The sequence below is a fragment of the Lemur catta genome, chromosome 6 (assembly GCF_020740605.2).
Source record: "Lemur catta isolate mLemCat1 chromosome 6, mLemCat1.pri, whole genome shotgun sequence".
Lineage (NCBI taxonomy): Eukaryota > Metazoa > Chordata > Mammalia > Primates > Lemuridae > Lemur > Lemur catta.
The window spans coordinates 47236152-47261533 of record NC_059133.1 but is presented as its reverse complement, the minus strand read 5'-3'; the positions used below and the strand labels follow the sequence as shown (position 1 = coordinate 47261533).

Here is a 25382-nt window from a genome sequence, read left to right as displayed (position 1 = left end):
CAAAGCAGAGTATGGTTTTGACGCTGAAGCTTTGAAAAAAAAAATCAAGGCATTGATTGGATGCTTGGAATTCTCAACAGCTTGACTTTAGAAATGTAGGACCCAACTCGTGTATTCACGGCGTTCTTCCAGGGCTTCAAGAAGGGCATCTGCATACTGTTGTGGGCTTGGGCAAGTCCGATACATCTCTTTCCAGCTTCTTGACTCCATATATATATTTCTGTAAAAAGATCAGTCTACTTTACTATTATTTTCTTATGAATTTTGAAGATTGTTTGTATCCATACGAACCCCTAAGCAGTGGAAGTTGTGGAGAGGTTTTCAATATACCTAATCTGCAATCAACAGTCTTAAAAGCAAAAAGGTCATCATTTGACCTTAGCAAGAAACTGAATGTTATTGATAATGTTTGGTATTTCTTCTTGAACTTTTGAACAATGTCTTTTAAAAAGTGACTTAAAATGTCATTTCATTGATTGTGAAGTTATAGAAAAAGTATAGCATTTTCAGATTTGATTTTTTAAATAGAATTTAAGCAGGAATAAAAATTGTCATGTATTTTCACTTGGATAACAACACATAATTCTAATATGGAATTCTGAATAAAAGCCCAATATAAATATTAAATACAAAGTCTTTATATATTTTCCCATTTACTTCTGTAGATTTGGGATTGGAGTTGAAGAAGTTTATCTAAAGTTGCAGATTACTTGAAGTTCAGTTCTATTTTTAGTTTGTAGTCTATAATAAACACACTGTTTTATCTTCAATGAATAAGTATATCAACATAGAATTTAAAATATATGAACATTTCCACATGGAATTGTTATAATGATCATCCCGTAAGAGGGAAGTCAGTGATATTATTTTATAGCTTTTGATACTCCATTGAAATTTCCTTAGTATTAGTCCATGCAAGTGTCCTAGAAAAACAAACTCTGTAAGAGAATTCTCTTCCTAAATTTCACAAATATTAATTACACTATGCTAGGTGATTTGTAGTTAATCATCACAACAATCCTCTGAGGCAGACGTTATTATTCTCATTTTAAAGATAAAAGAATTGAAGCCTGGCATGGTGGTGCAGGCCTGTAGTCCCAGCTGCTCAGGAGGTTCAGGCCAGGAGTTCAAGGCTGCAGTGTGCTATGATCGCACCTGTCAATAACCACTGTGCTCCAACTTGGGCAACATAGTGAGACCCTGTCTCTTTAAAAAATAGGAGTTGAGGCTGGCAGGCTAAGTAATTTGTTTGAGTCTAGGAACCAAAGTTGAATGAAGATGTGTGTGACTCCAAGCCTGTGGTGTCATTTTTGGTTTTTGCACTACTCCAGGCAGCTGTGGAAACCAGCATCCTGTGTGATAAGCTATTGCCATGGGGTGGTTTCCCATTTTAAAAATCAATATCCTGGCTGAGCGCAGTGGCTCACGCGTGTAATCCTAGCCCTCTGGGATGCCGAGGCGGGTGGATTGCTCGAGGTCAGGAGTTCGAGACCAGCCTGAGCGAGACCCCGTCTCTACTAAAAATAGAAATAAAAATTATCTGGACAACTAAAAATGTATATAGAAAAAATTAGCCGGGCATGGTGGCGCATGCCTGTAGTCCCAGCTACTCGGGAGGCTGAGGCAGGAGGATTGCCTGAGCCCAGGAGTTTGAGGTTGCTGTGAGCTAGGCTGACCCCACGGCACTCACTCTAGCCAGGGCAACAAAGTGAGACTCTGTCTCAAAAAAAAATAAATAAAAATCAATATCCTTTTTCTTTTAACAAAACTGACTAAAATTTAGTAAAAAAAAGTTTTAGAAAAATTTATGATGATACAGTAGAATCACATTTTTTTATTTTTGATAATAACTTGTAGTCTCAAAAAGTAACATTTATTTATTTATTTATTTATTTATTTATTTTTTAGGAGTTGATACAAAATTGAAGTTCACTCTCGAGCCATCTTTAGGTCAAAATGGTTTTCAGCAGGTAACTTTACTTTTGGTTTTGAAAACATTCTTCTTTAGGGGTACCAACAGGGTGTGTGGAGATATAGTCTCAAGATGGTAATATTAGCATGTTTTTTGATATGCATATGAAGATGAGTCACTTTTGAAAATGTATTTCAGATAAAATAACTTTTGAGCTACAAGTGGCCTGGGTTTATACTTGCAATGAAAAATTTTGTACTTTCTATTAATGGTACATATGTAAAAAAAATTTAAAAAACCAAATGTCTATTATTCTGAACCCCTAATACGTGTTATGGTTTCTGAATCAGAGCTTCCCAACCACTTTGTGTGTGCTGCACATGGGTCACAGGTATGTTCAGGGTGTCTAAGGGTGGGACTTGGGGCAGTAATAGCCCCACACCAACTACTTCTGGCTGAAAGAAGCTTTAGCTGTTACTCCCAATGGGCAGTTCAAATTTTGTTATACTCTATGGATGTCAAGATGGAAAAAGTTCGAAAAGTGCTCATCCAGGTCAATGTTATCACTTCCCTGATACTTCTTGTTTGTTCCTAGTGGTATGACGCTCTCAAGGCTGTTGCCAGACTATCCACAGGAATACCAAAGGAATGGAGGAGAAAGGTAAGAGGATTCATAGGGCCAGAACACAAAAGGACCATCACTCTGTCCTCTTTGAAAGCCTCTGAAATGTCAAAAAGTATATTGTAGATGTAGAAACTTAAAACCTGTCTCTTCATTATTCATTCATGCAATAAGTATTTACTGATTATCTGTTTTGTGCCAGGTGCTGTTCTTTGTGCTAGGGGTACAGCAGTGGAAAAAAAAAAACAAAAAACAAAACCCAAAAACAGACCACAGTTTTTGTCCTCATGGTGCTTACGATGAATAAAATATAAAGTATGTCAGATGGTAATGGAGGAAATAAAAGTGTCATGGATAAAAATAAAGCATAGAAAGAAATGAGAGGAGGGTTTGGGAACAAGGGGGTAAGTAGGTGGAATTTTAAATAGCAAGGTGACATTTGGGTGGGGCCCTGAAGGAGATGATAAGTCAGCTATGCAGCTACCTGGGCGAAGACCCTCCAGACAGAGGGAAGAGCCAGTGCAAACACCCTCGGGCCTCAGGCGGGAGCTTCTTGGGACTATTCAAGTGGGGAGAAAGGGGGAAGCGATAGGAGAGAGGGTCATGAGGGGACGTGGTGGGTTGGGGGTAGCAGAGCATGGAGGACCTGGCAGGCCACAGGAGGACTTGGGCTTTTGCTCAGTGTGAGATAGGAAGCACTGGGAAGTTTTGAGCAGAGAAGTGACATGATCTGATTTACATTTCAAGTGGACCACTCTGGCTACTGACTTGAGAATATGAGAAACAAAGGTAGAAGCAGGGAGACCAGTAGGAGACTTGGAATAATTCAGGCAAGTCTTCTGCTGGTGAGGATGGGTCAGGGTGGTGGTAGTGGAGACGGAGAGAAGGGATCAAATTCCAGATATATTTTGAAGGCTGAGCTGACATGAATTCCTCTTGGATTGAATATAAGCTATAAAAGGGATGACTTCAGGATTTTGGCCTGAGTGATGGGAGGGTGGAGTTACTGTTTACTTACGTGGGAGGAGCAGGTTTGTGTGTCTGTCTGTCTAGTTGGTGTGGTGGTGGGTTAAGTGATTGGTTTCAGATCTGTTAAGGTTGAGATGCCTATTAGCAATCTAAGTTGAAAGTATCAAGTGGGCATTTGGACATATGATTCTGATGCTTAGGAGAAAAGTTTGGCTAGAGATATTAAGCAATGTTATTTCTGCTAAATTATGGCCAAATACCAAAATTTGAAATGTGCTCTTAGGTTATTAATTTATAAACCCAGTCTTTATACTCCTAGAATTTGAACATTGAGGGTTCCTCAAAATGTACACTAAAAGTGGCATTATGAAACACATCTTTCGGAAACAGATTTTCTGGTTAAGATAATAAAAGAAGTAAAAATATTCAGTGACTCTTTTTAAAAGTTATTCATTATGGGAGGCCATCTGTCAGTTTTGTGTGCGTGTGTGTGTGTGTGTGTGTTTGTGTGTGTGTGTGTGTGTGTGTGTGTGTGTGTGTGAGAGAGAGAGAGAGAGAGAGAGAGAGAGAGAGAGAGAGAGAGAGAGAGAGAGAGAGAGAGACAGGGAGGGAAGGATAACTTAAAGGTGGAGGCCACTCCATAGTGAAAAAAGGCCCATTCACCATGAATGACCATGTGGCTCTTGCCCAAGTATAGAAAGCAGTTTAGAGACACATAAAACAAGCTTATAAGATTATACAGCTAAGTCAATGAACTGGAATAAAAACTGAAAATCTTTTTGGTTTATTTTCTTAACAGTATTCCTAATGCCTCGATTGTTGCTTGACACATAGTAGGAACACAATAAATATTTATTGAAAGAGTAATATGAAAGGACCTACATGATGCAATTCAGTAAAGCAAAAATGTCAGTGAGGCTCCTGTAGATTTCTACTTATGAGCTGTATCTGGTCTAGGAACAATTCCCATTTTTCTGTTGGATGCAATAACTATTTTCTAATAAAGGTGAAATTATGTATTCTACTTTAGCATTCTTCTTTATCTATGTAATATTTTAGGTTTGGTTGACCTTGGCAGATCATTATTTGCACAGTATAGCCATTGACTGGGACAAAACTATGCGCTTCACTTTCAATGAAAGGAGTAATCCTGATGATGACTCGATGGGAATTCAGATAGTCAAGGTAATGCCCCTGAGCTTGGTCTGTCATCCTCAACATAGAAGAAAGACTCTAAGAGCCACATGTTTTTTGGACAGAGGATCAAATGATCTCTACCTTATGGTCTGAATATCTGTATTTTATGCCTTGTCATTTCATTAGTTAATAGCTTTTTTATGGGGAACCTTGACTCTTCATAAATTTAAATGTTGCCAGTAAGAAGAAAATGTTAGTGAATGAGCTTCCATTCATATTCATTTTATTTGCCTTCCTCACAGGATAGGAGATTGAAATTCCTTTTTTTCTTTCTTTAGCATGGGTCAGTGCTGCCAGCTGGATTTTTACATAAAAGTCACTGATTGAGAAATTTAAAGTTAAGTATATTTCATATTAGAATCATTTGGCTCTTATTAGGGTCTTTGATGGTTTCTTAACTGTCAGTTTATAAAGATAGTTATGTTAACTGGTGGGTCTACTTTAAACCAAATGGTTGAGGATTCAAGCCAGCTGTGCAGGTAGCTGTGGTTTGCCTACGGGATTATTACAGTTGATTAGAGCCTGGTGCCAGAAGCCAAGGATGCTGATTCCATTTGATCCCAGTATTATCCTCTTACGTAAGGTTCTAGCACATGTTTTTGTATTTTATATGGGTACATTACAGTGTGATGCTAAGCTGGGGTTTTAAAAGGAAAGTTGTTTCATCCAAATTTTGGCCACCACAAAATGGCTAATGTTTTGGCATATTTGAAGATACTTTTTTAGGAAGGAAGTACTAACTAAAATGAGCTACTTTCTGATCTAACTTGGTCTGTTTCAGATAAATGCTAAGAAAATTATGGAATTTTACATTGTATACTAAAAAACATTGCATTATCCACACTTCAGCTGTTTATTTGAAATTTTAGAATATGTTTCACAGATGAAGTATCTCATATTTGAAATATTTTCTTTCTGTTTAACTTGTGAATGAATGCAGTACACATTTGGTAACAATCATGTTATTAAGAGGATCTTTTATTTTCATACTGAAGTGAATGATATGTCAGTAAAATGACTTCAGCTCCTGAAAATTGTAGTCTCTGCATGATAATTAAATTGTAGATATTGCCCTCATTAAATACTAAAGCACAGCAAATGTTTCTGGCCTTCTTACGCAAATTCATGAAATAATTTGGATAGAATGATTTTTTTTGTCTTTCTACAATACAGATTGCATATTTTGCTATTCTGGTTTTATTCCTTAGTAGTATTTAGAGTTTTGATAGCTAAATATACCATTTTTTGTGAAAGAAATAATGTTAACATCAATACATGTGTTGAGATGACTATTGTATCTAAGGAATATTATAAAAACTGTCAATCTGTATGAAATTATGTGATTTTTGCTGATTCTGAGTCAGTTTTTATGTCAATTCTGGAAACACTTTAAGTAGAAAATTTGCCTACCTGAAATTCCCCTTGCAAATCTCTCTTAGCATATTAGAAAACATTAGGAAAAAGAAAACTAAAAAAGTGCATTGACTCGTGTGTATAAGGTGCGTATACATTTTTAAAAACTAAAATCCATGTTGATAATATGACTCTATTGTGAGGCAAAAAAATAACTAAAAGTATTTTTTTGGTAGAGAGTATTAAGAGTTTTTTTTTTTTTTTTTTTTAATATTGTTTCCCTTCCATTTTAGGACCTTCACCGCACAGGCTGTAGTTCCTACTGTGGCCAGGAGGCTGAGCAGGACAGGGTTGTGTTGAAGCGGGTACTGCTGGCCTATGCCCGATGGAACAAAAATGTTGGGTACTGTCAGGGCTTTAACATCTTGGCGGCACTAATTCTGGAAGTGATGGAAGGCAATGAAGGGGATGCCCTCAAAGTAAGTATCAGGCTTGACAAAGGCAACTGACATTCTCCTGAGTGAGAAATTGGAACTATAATTCCTCTTCCTTGATGCCTTACCCTTTTCCATGGTGTTTGCCACACCTTTTTAATTACCTCTGATAGTATTTCCCCCAGGTTAGAGCTGTGTCAAGTGACAGCCAATGGTGAGGAGAATGATTATGTGTTTAGTCTTCTTTATAAGACATCATATTTTTAAAGCAAATTAAATATTAATTACATTAATTATCCAATGCTGGGTAACAAATTAGGTGCTTAAAACAGCAAACGTGTATTACCTTCACAGTTTCTTTGAGTCAGAAATCTAGACGTGGCTTAGTTGGCTTAAAGTCACATCCCTAAGGCGTCCAAACTGCTGGCTAGGGTGGTGGTCTCATCTGAAGGCTCAATTGGTGGGGGAAGCATTCGCTTCCAAGTTTGTTCACATGGTTCTTGGCAAGATTTAATTCCTCTCAGGCTGTTGGATTGAGGGACTCAGTTCCTTTCTGGCTGTTGACTAGAGGCCTCTTTTAATTTCTTGCCATGTGGGTCCCTTCATCTCACAGCTTGGTGGCTGCCATGCCTCACTGAGCAAGAGAGCAAGCAAAGCAGAAGAATTTAAGTTACAGATTTGTAGCTGAATATCAGAAGTGACATCCCACCATTTCTCCACATTTGTTAGAAGCCAGTCACCAGGTCCAGCTCATAGCCAAGAGGCAGGGCTTACACAAAAATGTGACTACCAGGAGGTAGGTATCATGTTAGAAGCTGCCTGCCATACCAGTTATGCTGAATTCTGATTGAGTTGTCTTATTAGGTTGCTTTACTCATTCATATTTGGAGTAAGGTAAGGAGGAATTGGGCTGAGAGTGAGTGTCTATGGAAGGTGTTTGCATGGAGAAATGTTACGGAACTGAACTATATTATTAGCTGTTAATCTTTGAAGCCTAGGACTTTTATTATTTAAAAAAAATGCTGGAAACACTTTGAGATGGGACATAGCAATTTAAGCTTATTGATCTGAATGTGAGTCAGTGAGTCATCAGAAATAGTCTTCATGAGAAATGAAACATTTTAAATGTGGAGGTTGGCCAGTGTGGCCTTTGCTGAGGGCAATGTGGGGTTGCTGATTCATATTTGAACCTTTAAACTGCTGTTGATTGCAATGCTTTGTGATGTACGAGATAGATACTTAATCTTCGTATTCAAGACCCCTCCCCTCTGTGTTTGGCTATGGTGAATACCTTATTGATATTTTCAATCACTGAGTAATGTGATAAGGAAAAATAAACAAATGTCCCTCTTGGTTTTATACACATGATGGTGGACTTAATTATAAATCCAGCCTGCCATGATGTAAATCAGTATTCACCCTCTCACTTTTTCCATTCATGTAATTAAGGAAACTGCTTTGATGCTACTTGTTCATCAAATAGGCAGGGGTGGAAGAGGAGGGAGACAGTGACAAATACATGACTTTAAGATATTTTTTATTAAGAAGCAATTTTGTTTACTCAGTCTACCAGTTTTCACCAGTTTTTTTTTTTTTTCAGATGTAATTTGTATGACTGTAAAATGGGAGTTGTTCTGTTAAACAGTCAGAATAAGTGGTTCAGGTTAGGGAGTGGGATGGGGAAGGGAATGTACATGCCAATCAGATCATGAAAGGGCTCAGTGATACTTGAGAAACTAAAAACTCACAGGAAAAGATGGATTAGGTAAAGCTGAGAAACTGAGTATATTTCTGCCCCCGAGATAATGAGCAATGAGATGCAATGAGATGACATCGTCATCATTTAGGAATGTGTAGATCTTGTGATTAGACATTTAATATGCAGAAGAAACACTTCGAATGCTGAGAAAAATATCGAGTGTCAGTGTTTTTCCAGCAGCTGTTTTGGCCTCTGCAAGTCGTAATTACTGGGGAAGTATATAGTTTATTAGAAATAGGTGAAACATTTTTCCTGCTTCTTAGCACTTCCTGTTTTTTCTTAGTAACTTTTATTTTTAACTATTGGTTAAAAATTCAAAGTTCTTCCATTATTTGTCCTAATCTTTTTTTTTTAGGCTCTAAGATTTGGCCTTTGGAAATACAGTTGTGGGTGGAGTGAGCGAGCAGGCTCTTTGTCTTCATGTCAGACTTTGAGATGCCTTTCGACAGAGAATGTCATTATGTCACGAGAATTACTATGATAATTGAGGAAATATTTTTTTGTATTTCTTGTTTTCATGTAATTTAGAGGGATCATAATTTCTTAGTAAAAATTAAGTGTTGGCCAGGCACCGTGGCTCACACCTGTAATCCCAGCACTTTGGAAGGCCGAGGTGGGAGGATTGCTTGAAGCCAGGAGTTCATGACCATCCTGGGCAACATAACAAATGAGACCCCATCTCTACAATAAAAATTTAAAAATTAGCCAGGTGTAGTGGCATGTTCCTGTAGTCCCAGCTATGCAGGAGGCTGAGGTGGAAGGATCATTTGACCCCAGGAGTTCGAGGCTGCAGTGAGCTGTGATGACGCTACGGCAGTCCAGCCTGGTAGACAGAGAAAGATCCTGACTCAAAATAAAATAAAATAAATGCATGCAGTATTTTTCTCAGTACTACATATCTTATCCTTAGATGAAAAGTACAGTAATTGATTGAAATTTGCCTTCATGATCCTGTAAGTCCCTCCTCAGATCTGCAGAGGGCTGGGTCGTGCCAGGGCACCCTACCCTGCTAGGAATCTGCCCTTCCCTCCAGGTCCGCCTCCCAGAACCTCCTCCTTCCTCTCAGACCGAATGTACGCCTTTTCTTGTCACTGAGCTCCTGTTTCCAAGGTGATGATACATTTACCTGGTAAATTTTATCCTAACCTAAGGCTAAGGCTCTCTCTCTGGGCCTGGCCACCCTGTAACAAAGGGTAAGGGCCTTCTCGAGAGAATGGCGCCCCCTGTTGACTCATTCAAAACCATGATCCTCAAAAGTAGAAATCATAAGCCGGGATGAGGGGAAAATGGGCCCTTGGCAGAGCTGGGAGATTTCTTTTGCGAGGAAGTAGTTTTGCAGTATCCTGAAAATGAAAATGTGAGGTAGATAGTTCTGAGGTAGTTACTTCTCTCTCAACAAACAGCCAGCCAGCTATGTATATAGAGCCAGCCGTGATCTTGTTCTTGTGTTTTTCTGGTGCTTTGGGGAATGTGCTGGTCTCTTAGGTTATCGAGAATATGCAAGCTGATAGGGGAAGGACCAGGGATTGACATACAGAACACGTGTGTATGTTGCTGGGTCATTCTAGTGGTTCTTGATGTTTTAGGAAGATAATATAAATAGAAAAAAATAGTGATTTGAAGAACTTGTATAACAATCTTATGAAAGAAATACAGATTTTAAAAAGTACCATTTGTTCAAACAAAACCTAATTGCCTTCTCCCAGGAGAGGAGAGTAGACAGAAAGCCAACATCAGTGTCTCTAATAGCCCGGGTTGATAGTAAGTGAATCTCGAGACCCGCCTCAGTGGGGGTGTTTTAGGATAGGCCAGCTCTTGGTTTTCGTATGGAGGTTGTAAAACTGTGCTGACGACATTGAGCCAATACTGGGCTTCCTGCGGCTGCTGCTGAAGCTTGTGCTTTGTCATTTCTCAGAATGAGGCTGAGGTTGTATAATCACAGCTACTTATGGGGTGAACTCAGGTCTAGCGGCCTGTCTAGAAATTTCAGGTAGCAGCAGACTTGGGGTCTGAGTAACTTAGATAATTATGCCTCCCGCTCCTTACCCAGGGGATAGGTGAGCCTTGAAAATCTGGAACATTTGATACCTATACGTTTAAAGGATAGTGTGCTTTGGCTAACTGCATTTTATCTGAATATATTATTTCTATTTGGGACATGTCAGGATCCTTGTTTTTACAAAGCAGTCTTGTTCTTTATCTTTTTCTCAGATTATGATTTACCTTATTGATAAAGTACTTCCTGAAAGCTATTTTGTCAATAATCTCCGGGCATTGTCTGTGGATATGGCTGTCTTCAGAGACCTCTTAAGGATGAAGCTCCCTGAATTATCTCAGCACCTGGATACTCTTCAGAGAACTGCAAACAAAGAGAGTGGAGGTAGTGATGAGTCAATGCTATTATACCTTTGAAACGTTTGACTTCTCTGATCCCTTGGTACATATGAGCCTGAACCTCGAATGGAAATAAACGTTTCCAGGTATTTCTGTTGGTAAGAGTTTGGTGCAATGAAATAGTTAAATTTGTAGAGAGAACAACACCCAAACTGAAAAAACACAGGGCGAACCTGCAGCCTTGGGGCCACATGTGATCTTCTGGATCCTTGAGTGCGGCCTTTTGACTAAATCCAAATTTTACGGAACAGATCCCTTTATTAAAAGGATTTGTTCTGTGAAGTTTGGATTTGGTCAAGGGGCCACACTCGGGGATCTGGAGAGCCACATGTGGCCCCAAGGGCGCAGGTTCCCCATATGTTGTACTCTAAATGGAGAATGGTGTACGTGTCTTACCACCTAAACTACTCTAAGCTGGCACCAAACCTATAGGTGTTTAAAACTGAGCTCCACGTACAGTATAGCACAGCTGTGGTTTTGCCTGAACCATTGAGGTTATGGGATAGAGCTCTGAGAGTTGCTGCTGTCTAGTGGGCTTCGTCAAGCTTTTGGAAGTACCTGAGCTAGTAACTGTAATTATATCCACTGTTTGCATTTTCCCGCTGTGCTCAGAATACCAGAAAGAATAGTCAGAAGTTTGTTGTGTTTCCTGTAAATGGTGGCCAGTTCCTTGTTGTAGCCCATGCATTTGTAGTCTAGTCTGACCCACAAATTTAAATCTGGGAAAATATTAAAGGATTTTGAAGATCTGGTCTGTGATTAAAATACACTGGAAATTTTAGTGGCACGTTGAGTGTCTCTAAGCATTTCCTTCTAAGCCATTTGAATAATCTAATTTAATTTGTGCAGTATAACTGTGCACTGTGTAGATTTTATAAAGGCTTTCAGATAGACCAACCTTGCTTGCCCCATAGTAGGACACACTTTACTGAGCTACATATTTTTACCCAAGTGCCTTGCACTTGGCTATGAGGAACGACTTTAGATTCTAGTCTCTGAACAAAGATATTTCCTTTGTTCATAGGTAAGGAAGAAGAAAATGAATTCAGGAAAACAGATCTCTTTTTGCTAACACTTAGGTAATTGTACCTACTGACTGTAATTTGAAGTCAGTTTAAATATCTAAATTTTTATATTTCATTAAAATGCATACTTATCACAGGAAGTGGGAGGGAGTGCTGTTTTCAGTTAATTCAGAAATTTCAAAATGGGCTGGATGCCAGATCTTTAAAACTATGTGTAATTTAGTTCAAAATATTTTTTTAATTTAATGTTTAATCTCTAAATATTTTGGGATTTTCCAGCTATCTTTTTGTTAGTGATTTCTAGTTTAGTTCCATTATGGTCTGAGAACTGTTATAATTTAAGAAGTAGACAGATAATTTATAATGAGCAGTTTTAGTTTTATCAGCAGCATTTGAGTAAAAGTGGGCTTTATAAAATTTCAAAAATCTGATGGCTTTTGCTTTTGAGAGGCTAAAGTTTTTTTCTTTTTATTCTGTTTTTGGTGAGGAAAACTTGCTCCTTAATTTTCAGAACCCTGCAATAGGTAGAGCCAATGTAAGTTTTAGGATAAGATTTCTGAAGTATTGTAAAGAATTTGTGAGGTTCATATTACTGAGATTTTTATTGAATATACCTGTGTTTTTCCAGAAACATGGAAGGAAAACTAGGAGGAAAGAATGAGAATTTAAAGATGAAGAAATTGGTCAGGAAATATAACATTTGGGTGGACATGGAAGACTTAACAGAGGGTATTTGTGTATCTTGCATATCAGAATTTAGTGTGTTTGTTTTATTTCAGGTGGATATGAGCCCCCACTTACGAATGTCTTCACGATGCAATGGTTTCTGACTCTCTTTGCCACGTGCCTCCCTAATCATACAGTTTTAAAGATCTGGGATTCAGTCTTCTTCGAAGGTTCAGAAATCATCCTAAGGGTGTCGCTGGCTATCTGGGCAAAGTTGGGAGAGTAAGTGATTTTCCCCCTTCTGCTCTGTTGTGTGGTGTCGGGGCCTTAAGCAATTTTTGTGCTCTCATGTGTAAAGTGTCAATATTTAAGTGTGAGGAAAGGAGAAAGTTGTGAATTTCTTCAATTGCTTTAGCCTCCTGCAATCTCAGCTGGCGTATTCTTGGCAGATGGCATCTATTTGAGGGCAGGGGACAGGCTTTCTCAGGCCTGAGTTTTTCCCTGTCCTCCTCAGTGCTTGTGTCCTGGCTGTTTCACTCTTCATCAGCATCTCTTTGGACACTAATTGGGAAGAGGGAGAGGAACTGAGATGGTAGAGAAACTGGAAGGTCTGGAGAGGAGTAGGTAGATTTGTTGGTTAAGATCACAATTTAGATTATTTGTGAATCTTTATTTTGTTCTGCCTTTCAGGGATGTGATAAAATTAAAGGAGATAACATGTAAAGGTATCTAGCAGAGTGCTTGGTACATAGTCAATAGTAGAACACATGGAACTTCTTTCTTTTCATCAAGAATTAATTGTGGCTGGTTGCAGTGGCTCGTGCCTGTAATCCCAGCTACGTGGGAGGGTGAGGTAGGAAGATTGCTTGAGCCTAGGACTTTGAGGTGCAGTGAGCTATGATCGTGCCACCACACTCTAGCCTGTGTGACAGACAAACAAAATCCAAACTTAATTCTATGTTGAAATCTGTTACTGCCAAAACATATTACCAAATAGCTTGTACTTAACATTAACTAGTAGCAGGGCTGAAAAAGATAGGGTATTTTCCCCCATCTCTGATATATTCTGACTATTACATTAAAATTGTACCTTTTGGGCAATGGAAGAAGCATTAGGATGAAACTGTTACTGTTAAGAAGCAGAGAAGTTTTTAATGTCTCTTTCCTAGAGCTATAAATGACTTGAGTGGGTACCCATAGACAACATGTCAGGAAGCTAATAAATCACTAGCAGTGTTTTGTTTCAAAAACCTTTTAACTAGCCTTTTTATTTATGAGTTGTTTCCTGGGAGATTTTAGCATTTTTAACTTTTTTGCAAAGAAAGGTCTACCAACTATCAATTCAGGGATTTAAAAAAATCATTATTGTGTATGTTTTTAAACATCACATAGCTATCTCCTTTGCCTTTATTTTATTATACATTGGTTTTCAGCTAGACAAATAAATTAATCTCTGTGGGATTTGGTGTGCTATTTAGTTATCTTTCCTTTTTTTTGAGACAGAGTCTTACTTACTCTGTTGCCCAGGCTAGAGTGCCATGGCGTCAGCCTAGCTCACAGCAACTCAGACTCCTGGGCTCAAGTGATCCTCCTGCCTCAACCTCCCCAGTAGCTGATTTGACAGACGTGCACAACTATGTCTGGCTATTTTTTTCTATTTTTTATAGAGACAGGGTCTCGCTTTTGCTCAGGCTGGTCTCGAACTTGTGAGCTCAAGCGATTCTCCCGCTTCTGCCTCCCAGAATGCTAGGATTACAGGCGTGAGCCACCATGCCCAGCCTACTTGTCTTTCATTTTCTCCCAATAACTACCTTTTTCTGCAGCCATGTATTTCCAACCTTCTCTGTACTTTATAAAGCTTTTTGAGCTTTGTTAGTTTTTCTGGGTGTGATAGTCCAGTTGCTGTGTAACTAGTTTGCAAGGTTAAAGTAGTAAAGCACTTTACTGTGTGATGAATCACTTATAGTTGCCTTTGTGTTAGTTCTTAATGGAGAGGGGCCAGGAGGAAAAGAGGTGATCTTGGTTTTACGCCCATCTGTCTATTCTCTGCAGGATCAGAATTTATTCCTGTGATCATTCCAGGGATGTCATGCTGTTGAAATAATAATAGCTGTGAATAATGCGAATCTACTGATAATAAATGGCTACTGTTTATGAAGGTCAGGGGATATATGAATCAGACTGATAGAATTTTAAACGTTTCAGAGTTGTTGCTTATTATAATTCTACACCTTTTGAGCATGAAACTTGTTGAGGGAAAGGAAAGGCAACCAATATACATCACGAAGTGCCCACCATGCCTGCCATTACGGTAGACAGATTAAACACATTATCTCATTCAGTTCTCCCAGTAACCCTGTGATGTAGGCAGGATTATTCTCCCTGTCTTTGCAAGTAAGAAAACTACCCCAGGAAGGTGTGATTCACTGTCATACAGCCAATGAGAAATGGAACTTGGCACTTAAAACTGGATCTTTCTGACTCTGGTGCCTGTAATCAGCCCCACAAACTTTCCATTGGAAAAACCATGAACAGCATATAGGTGATCTTCAGTTTATGTCTACCTGAGTAACACAGGTGCCTCACATATGGTTATCCATGGGACCTCTCCCTTCACCTTGCTTCTGCAACTTGGAATTTCTACCCTTCACTCACCCTAAGAGTTCTTTTGGGATATGTGAGTTACAGACCATCAGCTCATGAAGCCAGCATCTCCTCTTGTATCCTTTTCTCTGACCTTGCTGTTTTGGCTCACTCACTCATTACCTTGTGACTGGCCCATTATGGTGTGTCTTCCCTGGTCTCCCTGTTGTACCCCACATTGGCCATGCCATGCCACCTCCAGGCCAACCTTGCCAAGGGCACAGCTGTTCCTTCACTCCCTGTGAAGAGCCTGTCGGCGACTCCTGTCCTGAAGAGGCTTCACCTGGCAGATGAGGCCTTCGCCATCTGCCCTGTGCAGCTCTCTGCCCGCGGCTCTCACCAGCTTCCTCTGGCCATGCAACCACTCCCCCAGCATTGGTCGTGCAGAGCTGTTGCAGTTCCCAGACAGGGCCTGCTGTCTATCTCCTGCACCCGTGTCTTTGGAATGCTTTTTCCTCCTTGTCAACCTGCAGAACATTTTCCAAAACTCTTCTCAAGCATTATTTCTCTTCCTTACCTCCCAGGGTAAATTTAATCCCCTTTTCATTTGTGCCCACATGTTCCTCTGGGTATTTGTAATAATACTTCAACAGTCTATCTCATTTATTTATTTACATGATTGTGGCAATGAGATAGAACAACACTCCATTGCCTAAGGATATATATATACACTAAGGTTGGGGAATTTCCACAGAGCCATCCAAAAAAAAAAAGAAAATACACATATATTTTCTTTTTTTTTTGGATGGCTCTGTGGAAATTCCCTAACCTTAGTGTATGTCAAAGCGTAGATGTTATGGTTGATGGGCAGATAGAGTTATTCTAGTATACAGAGGACATTGTAATAGATAAAACAGAAATACCCAGTACTCTGCTTTGGACTATCCCTTCCCCTGGCCCCCTTCTAGAAGAAAGATTAAGTCTAACCTGTCTCACGGGTTGGCCAGGTATTAAGTCTTTACATGTAGAACTGAATGTAAGAAACAGGGTATAATCTTCACCTAGCAGCAATGCCCTGAGAATTCAGAAAGTTCTGCCTGTGACAACATACTGTTGACTGATGAAATATGCAGATAAAGTTCTTATGTTTTTCATCTTTTACTTTGTGTAGTTTCAATCTATTAATGATATCAGTGTTTGCAGATTAAGGCCAACAGTTTCCTTACAGGGGAGGATTGTTCTACAGTACCCAATTTTGTGGTTATGATTTCTGATCAGTGGTGGCTATTCTGATGTGTAGAATGTGTCACATGGAAACAATGAAGATGCCACAGGAAGGGCTTTGAGGCTGGGGGAGCATGTGGGAAAGACAGGACTCATCTGTAACAAGTACCTCTAAATTGCCTTTGATATATTTTTAAAAATCTTTTCTCCACATACAGTGGGCTGTACTGTGACTGTGTCTCAGGATTTTGATTTTTGTTGATTGATAACTTGATTGATTTGATGGCAAGAGGCAACACATCCTATACCTGTAGCACATACCTGTTATAGAGCATGAATGCCCTAAACAATTTTTCTATCCGTTCTTCTTCTAGGCAGATAGAATGTTGTGAAACAGCAGATGAATTCTATAGCACCATGGGGCGCCTTACCCAGGAAATGCTAGAGAATGATCTTCTGCAGAGCCATGAGCTCATGCAGGTGAGTGGTTCTGGGATCCCCAGGTACCATGGGAACAATCAGTGCTGAGCAGTGTTCTTGGGAAATGTGTTTGGACAGCCCTCAGACTCAGTTTTTCAAATCGACTAGGAGTCTATAATTTAATAAGAATCTATGTCATAAGAGGAAGGAAGAAACGAATGATCGATATTTGTGGTAGCTTTCATTCCAACTGTATTGCCTAAAAATCGTAAGGTACAGTGTAAAAATAAACTGAAAAACAATCCCCAAAATCACCAGGTGCTTTTTCTGATTCTTGTTCTTAGCCTTCTTAATTGGAAACCTGTGGGGTAAAATAATTATTTTGTGGAAGGTATTATTGAGGATAAAAAAAGAGATTATTTTGGTCAGCATTTTGGTTTATTTGTTTTGCCCACATTTTGAACTCAGGTAATTAAATATTAATCATAAGTTTCAATGGAGAGACTTGAAGGGTTTGGTTACTTTTTGGCATGCGACTGTATCTCAGTATCATATGCATCAACTCATTAAAACTGACAGTGAAAGTATCCCAAGAGTGGAAAAATAAGCACCACATGTACTCACCATCAAATTGGTTTCACTAATCATCAGCTCAGAGTACATTTAGGAATAACATTAACTGAATGTCGGGCAGATGTGGAAGGGAGGGTATGGGTTTATACCTACATAATGAGTGCAGTGTGCACTGTCTGGGGGATGGACATGCTTCAAGCTCTGATTCAGCTGGGGTTGGAGAGGGGAGGGGGGGGGCAAGGGCACTATACATAACCTAAAATTTTATACCCCCATAATATGCTGAAATAAAAAAGGAAAAAAAAAAACTGACATTGAGCATAGAAAAGATGGCTGATTTAGTAACACTCTCTTTTCCATTAGGTTCTATAACATAATTTTATCCTCATTCTCCTCCAATGCTTTTGACTGCTTCTCTTCCTGCTGCTTCCTCTTGCCAATGACTAACTGTAGGTCTTGTCCAGGGTTGTCGTTGGTCTTACTTCTTCCTTTCTCTGAGATTTCTCTCTCCTTTTTCTTGCTTTCAACTTTCACCTTTCCGTTGGGTTCCATCTCTGATGATCTTTTTTGGGTAATGGGGCCCAGTCAACTGACTACAAAACTAAGACTCAGGCACTGATTTAGGACTTGAGAAGTGAGGCACTTCCATTCCTTTGCTCATTCCTGGAACCCCCAGCTCCTTCTCACAATCCCTTACTCTTGGCAGACAGCTATCTGATGTATTGAGAGTATTGACCACCTGATAGAACTTCCCTAAACATTCATGTTTTTATTGCATTCACATCTCTCCTTTCTTCCTTCCCGTCCATCTCAAAGGAAGGAGTGTTCTATCCGACTCCAACATGTGTGCCCTAATTCCAGCTCTTCTCTCGTATCTCGGGCCATTGCCTCATTGCTAATTCTTTCTTGCAGGGAAGCACGTTTTGTTGAGTATCATTCTGTGCCCCAGGTCCATGCTTGGCATTTTCCATGTATGAGATCTTTTGTATCCTACAGAACTGCCAGATTCATATGCCCAAAGCAGGACTCTGTGCTATCATCCCTTCCTTCTCGTGCATGAAACTTCAACTGCTACTCACTGGCCACAAAACAAAGCACAGACTTCTCAGCTTCTCATTCAGCGCCCTTGACTATTTAGCATTAACCCATCTTTTCAGCCGTAGTTCCTGTTCCTTGTGTACCCTTGCCCTGTGCTTGTCAAGTCAGACTGTCTTTCATGCTTGAAGAAATGCCTGGGAATATGCCTCTGCCACACCTTTGCTCTCTCTGGTCAGTCTTCCTTCTCTACCTTCACATGTTTAAGTCCTTCTTCCTTTGAAAGTTTCAGTTGAGACGCCATTTCCTTTATGAAGCATTGTCTGATAGTCTCTACTAAAATCATCTGTTTCTTTGAGTCACCATAGCACATTTCATTTGTACCTCTCTTCTGAGCTTTCATCATATCTTGCTTTGATTTAAGATGGTATCTTATGTCATTAGTAATGTCGGTTCCTTGAGGCCAGGGACTGCACTCAGCACTATGTCTTTTACTAGAGTTGCTCAGTACATTTATTATTTCATGAATCAAATGCTTACTGAGAATCTGTTGTTGTCTTCTGCCTTTTCTTTCCCAATCAATGTTTGCTGAATTGACACTTATAGATGATGCTTCGCCTTCTAGATTCCCTCTGCTTTAACACAGCCAGCATTTTGCTACCAGAGTAATTGTCCACACTTAGTGCTTCAGTCATTTCATTCTTCTACACTGAAACCTTCAGTGCTTCCTTGCTATTAACTTCAGTAAATAAAATGCATCAGCCTTGTTTTCTAGGCTCCATATGAACTTCTCCAAATATTTATTGAGCGTCTCTAAATATCAGGCACTGTGCCAGGAGCTTGGATACCTAAGAGGAGAAAGCATGGGCTCTGTGTTCAGGGAGCTTACAGTCTCCCATAATACAGTGTGGGAAGGGCACCAAGAGAGGCGTGCACGGGGCTGGGGGCTGAGGACAGAGGGAACCTGATCCAGCCTGGGGGCGGGGGTGGAGTGGACTGGGAGAGAGGAAGTCAGGAAAGGCTTCCTTGAGGGGATTCATGTCTGGATTTGCTTTTTAAAGATGAACAAGAGTCGGCTAGGCCGTGTGTGTGTATGAGCAGATGCACATCATGTGTGTGTGTGTGTGTGTGTGTGTGTGTGTGTGTGTGCATGTGTGTCGGAGGCACTGGTGCAGAACAGAGGGGCAGTTTGTGGTTGAGGGAGCAGCAACACTGAGGCCTGGTGATGAACTGCTGTAGGAGTGTGAGGGAAGCAGCAAGGCGTCTGGTGTTCAGGGACTGGGTTACGGAAGGCCACGACCCACGGGAAGGAGCTCAGACTTGATCTTTCATGTCAGTGGTAGTGAAATTAGGCTTGCTGGAGTTCTAGGGGTTCTGCGGACCCTTTGGAAAGGAAAAAAGGAAATGTGAACCCAAAAGACTTTAAGGAGAGAAGGAAAATGGTTGTTGTGTTTATGTCGACCATGTGGGCAGCTCTGCGAAGGATGGATCTGCTAGGGTCAGGTGTGACGGCTGGAAGGCCTGTGAGGGCGCGGTGACAGGTAGAGACAGGATGAACAGAGACAATGCTTATGAGGCAAAACTGACTGGACTTGGCCATGGAAAAGGAATATGGGGTGAGGGGGAAAGAAATGGAGACAAGGATACCCCACAAGTTGCTGGTTTAGGAGGAAGAAGGGGAAGAGAATGGGTTCGTGTTAAGACAGGTTGCATTAGGGAGTGTGCTGTGGCTGCCCCTTTCCTTACCTGTCCGAAGGTATTCCCCACTGCTTCTCGACAGACTGTATTGCACTGGCCCCAGTTCTGGGGCCACCCAGGCCACGTGCACTCCTGTGGCAGGGCTGTGGCTCCCTCGATGGTCCCTCTGTGGGAATCCCATCTGCCCACCTGGACCCTGCCTGACCTCTTCTCTCTCCCACCCCACAGCCTCCATCACGTCAGCCCTCACTGACAGTCCTCCTCTGTCCTCCTTCAGTGCTAAAGACGTTTAACTATTGATTTAACCATAATTATAGGTTATTTTATACTGTTTGGTATTTTTTTAATGTATGTTTCTTATTTTTTTCTAAGGAAGTAGCAAGTTCCTTAATGACAGGGGCGTCTTATTACTCTCTCCATAGCACCTGCCAAATGCTAAGAATATAACTGATTGCTCATGGACACAGAATCACAGAACATTAGACAGTGGTTTTCAAACTTCATTTTGTGTATAAGAAACATCTCAGGAGAAAATTAAAATACAGACATGTGGCCCATGGGTGGTTCTGATACAGGTGGCTTTTAGATGACAGAGAAATGCTGGCTTAAAATAAGCTTAAAGATCAATTAATCTAATTCTGTCACTTTATGGAGAAGAAAGCAAGACTTGGAGAGTGAGCAACTTGCCAGTTTCTTAGGCAGGCCCAGGACTAGGGCCTGGGGCCTTGACTCTTAGCCTAATGGTTTTCCCCACCACCCAACACCCTGCTTCCACTTTATTCAAAATATGTCTTCCTAAAAGCTAAAATCCTCTTTAGAAGTATAAGGCAACATCTCATTTCACTTACAGTTTAAACATTGCCAGCAGGAGTGAGAGATATGTTGGATGCCATCTTGGTCCTCTGGGAGTTTCCAGTTTTAGGTATTAGGAGAAAGAACCATTTCTTTACTCTTTTTTTTTTAAATATAAAATACATGAATTGTTTATTTCTGGAATTTTTCATTTAATACTTTTTTTTAATTTCAGCATATTATGGGGGTACAAAAGTTTAGGTTACATATATTGCCCTTGCCCCCAAATCAGAGCTTCAAATGTGTCCATCCCCTAGACAGTGCGCATCGCACTCATTATGTATGTATACACCCATCCCCCCCTTTACTCTGCTTTAAGAGAATTCTAGAGGCAGAGTTGTAGGCTGTGGGTTGATTGATGAGATTCCATTTTAGTAGCATTTCTCCTGTCAAAGAAGACATCTGCATGAAGATGAACTAAACCTAAATTTTGTGCAATTTATGTTTTCAAGGTTCTTGTAAAGCATGTCAGTAATGCAAAAGGAAATATAATTCCTTTACAGCAGTGCCTAAGTATGAATGCCAATTTAAGAGTATGTTGGTAGTTCAGATAGTAAATAGACTTGGTTTTCCTTGACATCATAGAATGTTAAGGACAGAAATGGTGAATGTCAGTTCAAGCCACTCTCTTTTCTGTATTCACTTAAAAAAAAACTTCAGTAGCTATAGGCTGGCTGTGGTTGGCCATAAATCTGTCAGTGCACCTGAATGGGTCCAGATGAAAATGTGGGCTGAATGTAAGGTCTTTATTTTTGAGCTCAAGAGATGAAACGATTCTCCCCTTTTGGCCTTTCCCATTTCTTCCGTTCCTAAGCGCCATACTCAAAATAATGTGCTGTGTGTTTCCCCTTGTACATCACATCACTCTTTCTTTATTAGCAATGGTCTTTTTTATGTTTGTTTGGGGTTTTTTAAATCAATAGTGTTAAAGAAATTGGGAGAATGCTGATGAAATAGTGTATCTGGATTTCAGCAGGACTTTTGATAGAGGCTCTTGTAAATTCCTTGAGGACAATACAGAGAAAAGTTAGATGCTGTTATTAAAAGGCTTTGTAGGTCCTTGGAAAACTTAACCCAAAGCATTTGTTAATGATTTATTGTTATCTGGAGGGAGCTCTGATGTACCATGAGGCAGGATCTCCCTTTGGACCTACTCTGTTCACTTTTTTCCATCAGTGATGGAGTGGAAATTATAATACAAGGGTATGGATGCATGTTCAATAGAAGGATAATGTTTGCCTAATGTTCTGTCAAAAATTGAAACTGTCTGCCCTGCAAAACAGTGTGTGCCCCTAACTGGAAGTGTTTAGGCAGCACCTCTGTGGCCATCTGTTGGAGATGCTCTAGAAGGGGTCCTGCTTGGGAGGGAGGTTGTACAAAATTATGTTTAAATTCCTTTCTAACCCTATAATTCTGTTACTATACCATAGTTTGGTTCTAAAATGATTAGTAAAATCTCTTTCTTGGAATCTGTTTAAATCTCCAATTTATAAAGTTGGAAACCTAAAGGATTTTGAGTACCCTGAGTGCTATGGTGGTGTGCCTCTGTGATCAACATGCCTTCAGACATCTGAGACCTTCAAATAAGTGAGTGAATATTTGAGGAGAAATACTAGAAACAAGTTTCTTTCAGGAACATCGATTTCTTCTTTAGAGGACTAACTAAAAGTGAGAGAAAGGAAGACCTTAAATAGAAGGTGAAAGCTCAGTGGAGCCAGTTTTCTTTTTGGTCAAGCATGTTTAGCTGAGTGTCCCTGAAGGAGCTTGCTTAGAGCCCAGACCGTCTGCCCTGGGGCAGGGGCTGGATGGAGGGAAGGAGGTTGTACTTCTGTTTCTTTCTTATAAACTTCCTTTCCAAGGTTGAACAAGGGAATTTGCTGATGTCTTGTTACAAAACTGGCAAAAAAATAAAACACAGGTGAATCTTCAGTGAGTCACCCCACTTAATGTCTTCAGTAAGACATCGTATGTCACTTGTAAGAAATTTTGAAATTCCTAGCATTAATAATCTCATCTTTTAAAGTTGAATCCAAATGATACGAGTTTCTTACATGTCTAAACCAAGTTTCTAAATCATTAATAAAAAACTTCACACGAGTGAGGGGCAGGTTGATTCTTGGCCCCACTGTGGGATGGTGTTTGGGGTGTGGTGGTCAGACACAGTCAGGCCAGTGCTGTTCGTCCTGAGCCTGAACAGAGGTGCCACACTCTAAAGTTAGGGCACTGAAGAGAGGATTTCACACCTCTCGCTTTCCCTCAGAAGGGGGTGTGGAGCTGAGACATTAGAGCCAGGAGGAATTCTGCAGTGGCAGTGAGGCAGCTGTTAGATACCTTTGTGGGATCAAAGAACATGAGTGTTCATTCTGACCACGTTATTAACAAAATTATAGGAAGGCATACAGACCATATTAAGAATAATATAACAAAACCTACATATCTACCACCCAACTTAAGCAGTAAAAATTAACAGCACAGGTGAATACTCTCATAGACTTGACCCTGCGCTTCCTACCCTCTCTGCTCTCAGAGGTAACCTGAGTTTCACACCCTTCCTTTTGCAGATGAGGAAAAGGTTGGGAACTGGTATAATCTCACACTTCAGGCTAAGGGGAGCCAGAGGATTCCTTCTGCTTCTTTTCTGAGGGGACAGTTTACTGTTAGTAAATTTGTACGGCTCCTCCATCTTTTGGGTATAATCAAGTATGTAGCGTATGTGATAAGATAGCTCAGGATGTCTGTGGTCCCTATAAGCTGTGTAGCTTTGCACAGTAAACATGGAGAATTGAACCTTGTTTGGAATCTTGGGCTAATACAGTAAAGTATAAACGAATACCATGAAGTTTGGGGACAGTCAGATGTGCAGGCTGTTAGAATCAAAACTGTGGGGACCATTACAGTGCTGCACTGAGCTATAAAATGAAACAGCAGCACAATAAGCTCCTTTCAGAGCCTTTCTTTTCCTGCATGCAAATATTAGACATCTCCTAAGCCTCCAGAAAAATAGTCCTGCTGAAATGAAAAATACCACTTTAAAATATTTTTATAGACGAGTGTCATCAGAATATTTGATTGGCTTCCTGGGAGAAATGAAAGTGTGATTAATATGCTGAAGGATTAAAGGAATGTGTTTGGAGCCATTAAATTTTGATAAAAATAAGAGAGAAAACAAGATTACTTCCCTCTTGCTGATAGAATGATATTTAATTTTGAAATTCTGGTGGAAGTACAGGTGCTTTTCCCCATTTTTATTTATAGATTTTTAACAGCCTGTGCTTTACACCCTGTCACTTTTTTTCTTATTTTTTTCCCCCTTTAAAAAAACAGCTAACAATTTTCACCTAGAACTCGTTCACAGACATTTGAAAAGGTGGTATCTTTGGAGAAAACTTGCTGTTGATCACAAGATCATCTACTAGACTTAATTTTATCCAGAAGGCTGACATTAAATGTCTATAAATATAATCAAAGCTTTGAAAAATAGGCACTACAGATGAAGAACATTTATGGGTGCTCTATTACAGAGGTGAGAGGGATCTGTGGACTTCCAAGTTAGCCCATCTGTGAAACCACAGGAGAAGTCAGATGCCTCCACGTGCCCACCTGCGTTCACCAGTTGGAATGCCCGGTGCAGTTGGGTTGATCTGAGAACGCAGTTGGGTTTATCAGCATATTCTTTAGTCTTTCTCGAAAGCAGATGTTGAAGTGGAATCTTTCCCACCTGCCGTGTAAGAAGCAGTATCTGCTTCTCCACACTCAACTTCTTAAAACTTTCATGTCTTCCCAGTATTGGTAAGAGTTGTTTAAGGTTACTGTTTCAGACTTGGCGTTTTCGCTTTTGTTTTTCAGACTGTTTATTCTATGGCTCCATTCCCTTTCCCACAATTGGCAGAGTTGAGGGAAAAATATACCTACAACATTACACCATTCCCAGCCACGGTTAAACCCACCTCAGTTTCTGGGTAAGGATATTTTTTTTTCTTTTTCCTTTGTTGTTTTCATGATGGGAGACTTTAATACCTTAATTTGTTATTATAAATTAATATTTATGAAGCCCCTGAAATATGTTCAAAGTAATTTGGTACTTAAAATCTGAATGTCTCTTTTCCAAAGGTTTTGATTTAAATTCAAGAGAGACTTTGAGTATACTTTCCAAAGAAGTTTGGAGCATAAACTGAATGGATATTTAGCAATCCCATAACTTATTTAAATATATCAAATATTAAAAATCTCAATAGTTAAAAGTGTGGAACTGGTGCACACATAGACAAATGGGCTGATTTAAAATACAGTAAAGACCAGAAATTGACAGGAAATGTACAGGAATTTAGTATATGAAAAATTACTGTATCAAATCAATGGTGTTAAGATATACCATTTAGTAAATGGTGAGGAGCCAGTGAGACCTAATCTGGAAAGGAAAGAAGGAAGGAAGGAAGGAAGGGAGGGAGGGAAAGAAAAGAAAGAAAGAGTTATACCTCATCCTATATATCAGGATAAATTCCATATAGGTAAAAGTGTTAAATAGAAAAAATGGGCCCAGTGTGATGGCTCACACCTGTAATCTTAGCACTCTGGGAGGCTGAGGTGGGAGGATCACTTGAGCTCAGGAGTTTGAGACCAGCCTGAGCAAGACCAAGACCCTGTCTTTATTAAAAATAGAAAATTA

The 25382-nt window shown here is 39.9% G+C and overlaps 1 protein-coding gene across 1 annotated transcript in view; it reads left to right on the top strand.

Moving 5' to 3' along the window:
• Window positions 1–25382, top strand: part of TBC1D30 (TBC1 domain family member 30) — an 84947-nt gene that overhangs the window by 47684 nt on the left and 11881 nt on the right. Inside the window, exons 4-11 of the mRNA XM_045555153.1 lie at window positions 1909–1970; window positions 2508–2573; window positions 4563–4688; window positions 6347–6532; window positions 10458–10626; window positions 12445–12613; window positions 16513–16618; window positions 24563–24675. Coding sequence (XP_045411109.1) covers window positions 1909–1970; window positions 2508–2573; window positions 4563–4688; window positions 6347–6532; window positions 10458–10626; window positions 12445–12613; window positions 16513–16618; window positions 24563–24675 — 997 coding nt within the window. The remainder of the gene's footprint in view (window positions 1–1908; window positions 1971–2507; window positions 2574–4562; window positions 4689–6346; window positions 6533–10457; window positions 10627–12444; window positions 12614–16512; window positions 16619–24562; window positions 24676–25382) is intronic.